This window comes from Arachis hypogaea, chromosome 9 (assembly GCF_003086295.3).
Source record: "Arachis hypogaea cultivar Tifrunner chromosome 9, arahy.Tifrunner.gnm2.J5K5, whole genome shotgun sequence".
Classification (NCBI taxonomy): Eukaryota; Viridiplantae; Streptophyta; class Magnoliopsida; order Fabales; family Fabaceae; genus Arachis; species Arachis hypogaea.
Genome location: NC_092044.1, coordinates 92449619 through 92455941, shown reverse-complemented (window position 1 = coordinate 92455941; position 6323 = coordinate 92449619). Strand labels below are relative to the sequence as shown.

The 6323-nt window shown below is 26.5% G+C and overlaps 1 protein-coding gene across 1 annotated transcript; it reads right to left on the bottom strand.

Annotated features, from left to right (window-relative positions):
• Window positions 1-475: 475 nt before the first annotated feature.
• LOC112713035 (uncharacterized) lies at window positions 476-3817 on the bottom strand. The gene is made up of 4 exons (XM_029289038.1): window positions 3711-3817; window positions 3175-3297; window positions 2557-2718; window positions 476-1100 (listed from the first exon to the last, which is right to left on the bottom strand). The coding sequence occupies exons 1-4, from the start codon at window positions 3815-3817 to the stop codon at window positions 476-478; spliced, it is 1017 nt and encodes a 338-aa protein (XP_029144871.1).
• Between the last annotated feature and the right edge of the window lie 2506 nt (window positions 3818-6323).

Here is a 6323-nt window from a genome sequence, read left to right as displayed (position 1 = left end):
CTCGTATAAAGTCATTAGTAAGAAGGAGAGTATAATTAATCTTTTGTATTTAATCACATACTAAAAAAATAATTGCAAAACAGTATGAAATTTTCAAAGACATCATCATGACCGTTATTGCTACAAATATTAATATTTTAACACGGGTCATGAAATGATGACCATCCCGATTGACAATCTACTACCCTTATGATAAAATAGATACATATATATCTCTCTAAAGAAAGAATAAATGTTATTGGAATAAGTTTGTTATGATGATTTTAACATTATTTATTTGAATTATGTAATAACAAACTTATTCTACATTATCCTTATTTATTATTATTTGATTTTAACATAACATATGCTTTTGACATATACGATACATCACAAGATTTATATGAATTTATCTTCCTAAGATCATAAGATTTTATGAGAAGAGAAATAAAGTAATAAATTAGATTTTAATTTGTTTTATCCCCATTTTGTCCCTTTAAAACCAAAGTGAACTTTGGCGATCATATTTCTTCTTAACTTCCTTTCTTCCAACATCAGAAAGGCATCTGAATCCCCCAACTTTTGGATCTCCAATAATCTTTGAGCAGATTTCACTAACAAACCCTTTTGGTTTCTCCAATTTTCCATCATCGTCATCATCATCATCATCATCAATCAACACATTCCTCTCTTCAACTACTGTTTCATTAGCACCACCCCAAAGGTGGCTCTTCACATTCTTTGATTGATGGAAGTTAACCCTATTTCCAAGATCTTCTTCTTGTCTTCTTTCTTGTGTTGGTGGTGAAAAGCTTTTTCTATTATTATTATTTTTGGAATTAATATTATCAAAGAAGGAAGGAGTTGGAGTGGTTGGGGTAGAAAATGAACGAAATGCTGGTAGAGGTCCTTGTGGTGAACAAGGGGAAGATGGCCACCACGACGACGACGACGACGGCGACGACGACGAGGAAGATGGTGAGGATGATGAAATTCCATAGCCTTGGATTTCATTGGTTATCTTGAGAGCCTTCAAACGTGCTTCATTGAGAGCTTCTCCACCTTCTAATAGTTTTAGTATATGCTCTGATAGCTTTAGCATTCTTGCTCCCCAGTTAAACCTGAATCACCAGTAATATTATTGTTTTCATCATTAATATTAATTATTTTTTAAAATAAAAATAGTATTATTGCTTGTGTAAAAAAACTCCATAAACATAAAATGAAATAAGTTAGTACATATTCGTGTATTTTTTATACATCTTATTTTATATTTTTTTTAACAAAATAATTAAATACTCGAATAATAATGTAATTTTTTCACAGAAAAATAAACAAATATTTTTGTAACAATATAATCAAACCTTTTATAAACACTAAATATGTAATTTTATATGGTAGTAACTCATCAGTGACAATTTTTTTTATTCATGTAAAATAAAATGATTGTTAACAAAAATGACTAAACCACCAAAAAGATCGTGAAAGATTGATTCGCTGATAAAAGTAATTATAGAAGATAAAAATTTTTCAGATACTTACAATTGATTTGTTTCGTTTGTTATTTTATTTGTCAAAAATAGTCAAGTCTGATGTAGCTTTAGCAAAGTGGCATATGTGAACTGTTTACGTTGATGATTCACTATCATTTAGGGTCAATTTGAACCCTAATTCTTCAACGTATGCCTACCAATACGTGTAATCGTAAACGTAAATAATCCACGTATGCCATTCTGCTAAGGTTATATCAGACTTGACTATTTTTGACAAATGAAACAAATCAATTGTGAGTATTGAAAAATTTTGATCGTCTATAGTTATTTTTGTCAGCAAATCAATCTTTCATAGTTACTTTTTGGTGGTTTAGTTTAACAAAAATATAATCTCATTCCACATAATTTGTTAATCTATCCATTCGCTTTGAACAGTACAAATGCTAATTATTCAGTATAAAAACAAAAATAAATTATTAACTATTTTTTTTACCTAATTTTAAAACTCAATCTTTACGTGAGACTATATTTATAATTATTAAATTAATTTAAATAATTAATTTAAATTATTTTTTAAATTCAAATCACGTGACGGTGAATCGGTAATAAATTGAAAGTTACGAACCCAACTAATTATTTAAATGCTGATAACGTGATTTGAATTTAAAAAATAATTTAACTATAACTATTTAAGTTAATCTAATAGTTATAAATATATTTTTATATTTTTAAAATAAAATTCTATTTTCATAAGATATTATATCAAAATTATTTAAAACAAAAAATTAATCACTTTTAAATTAACACAACAAAACACACCTTTCATAAAAATTATAAATTCAACAGTGATTACTCATTTTTTTTTTATCAATTTTCAATTTAAAAAATTTAAATTAATTAATATGAGTATATGTAGTCTTTTGTTTACAAAGATTTCAATGGCCACTTTCTAGTTTCTATTATGAAATACATTGTTATATATATATTCTTCTCAACACATTATGAAGATAAATAACTAATTTTTCTAATATCATTAACTATACAGGGTTAAGGATAAGGATTGATTCAGATTTTGAAAGTTTACCCTCTTTCATCAATATATGTAAACCTTCCTAGTTCTTCTATAATTTCCGCATCACGTTGAAATTCCAGAGCAAACTCTACAGGACCATGTGTTATTAGGAATTCTAGAAGAACTAGTGCATTGTAAGATTGCCTCCATTGTTCCCAATCAATTGTGCAAAACCTGAAATTAATAAAATCAAATAAAATATATTATGCTGACAATATTTATTTACATCAATGATAAGAAAAATACTAATGCGTTTCAAGAAAAAGTAAAAAGCATCATGTTTCTGAAAAAATAATTTGGTACTAAAGATAAAAAAAAAACAAAAAAAAAATTATATATCTTATAAAATTTAAATTATTGATATAAACTATAATAAATAAAAAACTAAAAAATTTATTTAATTAATAAAAAATGTAGTAAAAAGATGTTTAAAGATTTTTTTGTCATCGAACTATAATTTAAATAGTATAATCTTTTCATTTTTACTTAGAGATTTTGGGTTAGAATTTCATTTCTAATTTTGAAAAAAAAAATATTTAAAGATTTTTTGTATGATAGTAATATTAATGTAAAAACAAAATCCATACTGACAGTAAATATAAAAATTAAACTTTTCTAAAGTATATATACTTTGAGTGAAGGACATCAACAATCCTCCAATAGTCATCTAACTCAAAGGATGCCTCTGCAATTCTAGTCATGGTCTTGGCATCAGGGCTACAGTCATCCTTATTTATTGTTTCCTCCGCCAACCTATAACAAGCATGTATAATTATTTTATGATAATGTTAGAAGGACAAAAAACACAACTAAAACTTGCATTATTTAATATTCATTAATTATCGTAATAATTAATGAATATATTAAATAAGATAAGTTATGACTATTTTTATTTGATTTTTTTTTTGTTATCAAACATTTTTGCTATTTTATGCCATTCTCTCTTAATTATAATATACAATGACAAATGCTAAATATATATAGCTAGAAACACACATACAAGTATAGTTGTTTTCACCAAAAATCATGGTAATTCAAAAATGAGAAGTGGGATCATCGGATTTGAGTGGAATCCAAATTTTCATCGACAACAAAAGTTTTGGTTGTCTAATAAAATTCTTAACCAAAACATATATTATTATTAACTCGATCACCAAAGGACTTACAATTCAATTTCAGTAACATCTGTAAATGTAATCCTAGCAGATTTGTACTTTTCTTGAAGGAAATTTGTTGTCTGCTTCTTGATTTGCTCTAGTAGTACACTTCCCATTATTATTACTACCACTCAGATCAAACTTTCCACTAATAATGTTCATATAAGTAACAAATTGAATCTGAAACAAAATGCGGTACTAAGCAACATACACGAGTTTATGGGTACCCAAAATTATAGCTTAGACGATAGAGGAACAGTGTCATTGGACAGAGAAAAAAGAGGAGACGAAAAATGTGATGGAATGAACTAATATTAGAAAGTTAACTACTGTATGTACATAATTTATGACTTGTTCTCTTCTAGCTAGATAGCCATTACTTTTTCTATGACATTGGCTACAGAAAACTAGGATCTCAGCACCATAACAACCATTAACATTCACACCTTGGATTCGATTCATATAAATTCTGGCCGTCCATCCTTCCTGGGATTTAAATTAATAAACTCATTTCTAAGGGATTGTGAAAATCAGGGAAGAAGGTAGGTTAACTTTTAGGAAGGGAGCCAAAATAAATTTTCGTAATAAAAAGAGATTAAAATAAAAAAGGTAAAGTATATTATTAAAACAATATTTTAATTTTTTAATTAATAATTTTTTAATTTTTTAATTAATACAGAACAATGTGCTTCATCATCTTCCAGTTCTCCTCTTCTATCATTGACTCATGTTTAGGGGTGTTTGTAGTGCGATTTAGATCGGTTTTGAATAAAAAATTCATCCGATTCGAACACTATTTTTTTTGCGATGCGATTTGGATTGAATGATTTTTTTTAAAATTCGATCTAATCTAATCCAATTTCAAGTGGTATAGATTGAATTGGATTTGTAGTTTTGTAAATTAAAAAAATTAAATACATATAACAAGTCTTATCATCAAATTTTAAATAATCAACAATGACATAACAACTCTCAACAATATCTTAAAAAGACAATGATAACATAACAATAGAAATAAAATTATAGATTAATTAAAATAAATAAATAAATAACATTTGAAACATAAAATATTTATTAAATAATAATAATACATAAATAATATAAAAATATATAATAAATTGAAGTCGTAAGTATAATTATAAATATAATAATAAAATAATAATATTATAGTAAATTATGCGTTTTAGACTGAATTTGATTGATTATGAAAAGTAAATTTAAAATCCGATCTAACCCAACAGTTTGCAAAAAATAAAATCTAATTAAATTTAAATTAATACAATTTTAATCGGTTTTTAATTTAAATTTGATTGGATGAACAGTTTAATTTTAATCGATTTAGATTTAAATACCCTTACTCACACTCATCTAAGTGAGCAAGTAAGACGCGTATCCGCTCCTCAACTTCATGCAAGTGCTGGCCTTGGCCATACGTAACTCTGATAATTCCTTGAGAAGGTAGAGGTGGGCTTATATATAGCTGTGGAGGAAGAAACTCCCAATGAATCCGAACAAAGAGTCCTGGCAAATGAAGTACCACTCTTTAAGGGTATCGAAGTAAGCCGCATTAGGATCCACTCGGCCTTCCTTGCCACTTTGTTGGGTTCACTGAGTCCGAGTCTCCATTTTTTGTGTGAACTTGTCCTATGCAATAATAAGAAATTTTGTTATGAAACTAAAATGAACATTATTTGAAGTATATTTAAAAAATGCCAGACTTACACGTACAGCGTGCGAGCGTTCGTCCACCTACAAGGCCGTATGCTCTTTCTAACAGGGAGGTGAGTGAAGCTTTCAATGCCATCTGATTTATGTTTTAAGTTTTTTTTTTTTTTTTTTGTTTACAAGAATGAATAATAAAACAAATTATAATTTATTTTTAAATGCGTCACAGTAATAACAGTGTGATAACAATTTGTTTGGCGAAATAGCATCATAACAGCGTAAAATGTAAAATGACGTGTTTTAATTAAATACTTTATCATAAAATTTTTTTAAGCAAAATTTAGTAATAAATTTTTGAGTTATAATTTTTTATTATTTTTGGCTTTAAAAATTATAATTTAACGACAATAATATACTAAAAATAAATTTCATTAATTATCATTAGAAAAATTTATGTTAAATTTGACAATAACGATCGTTGGAATAATCTGATTATAACTAACATATTTCTAATAGTTTTTAATATGATAAATTTATTGATTATTTTGTTAGCTGCTGATTATTTTTTTAAAAAAATAGTGTGGAAGTGCCTGAAGCCTTCAATGTCATTTAACTTATGCTTCAAATTCTTTATCTACATAGAATGAAAAATAAACAAATCATAATTCAATTTTAAATGCGTCACAATGACGACGGTGTGACAGCAACTTGCTTAGTAGAGATAGCGCATCACAACAACACTGTAAAATAATGTATTTTAATTAAATACATTACCCTAAGATTCTTTCAAACAAAATTTAATGGTAAATTTTTAGACCATAATTTTGTGTCATTTTTTACGTTGAAAAATAAATCTAGCAGTAATAATTTACCAACACTACTAGAATTCAAATATTTACTAACACTTTTTATCTAACATTTTTAAAAATGTTAGCTATACTAATAAAATTATACTTT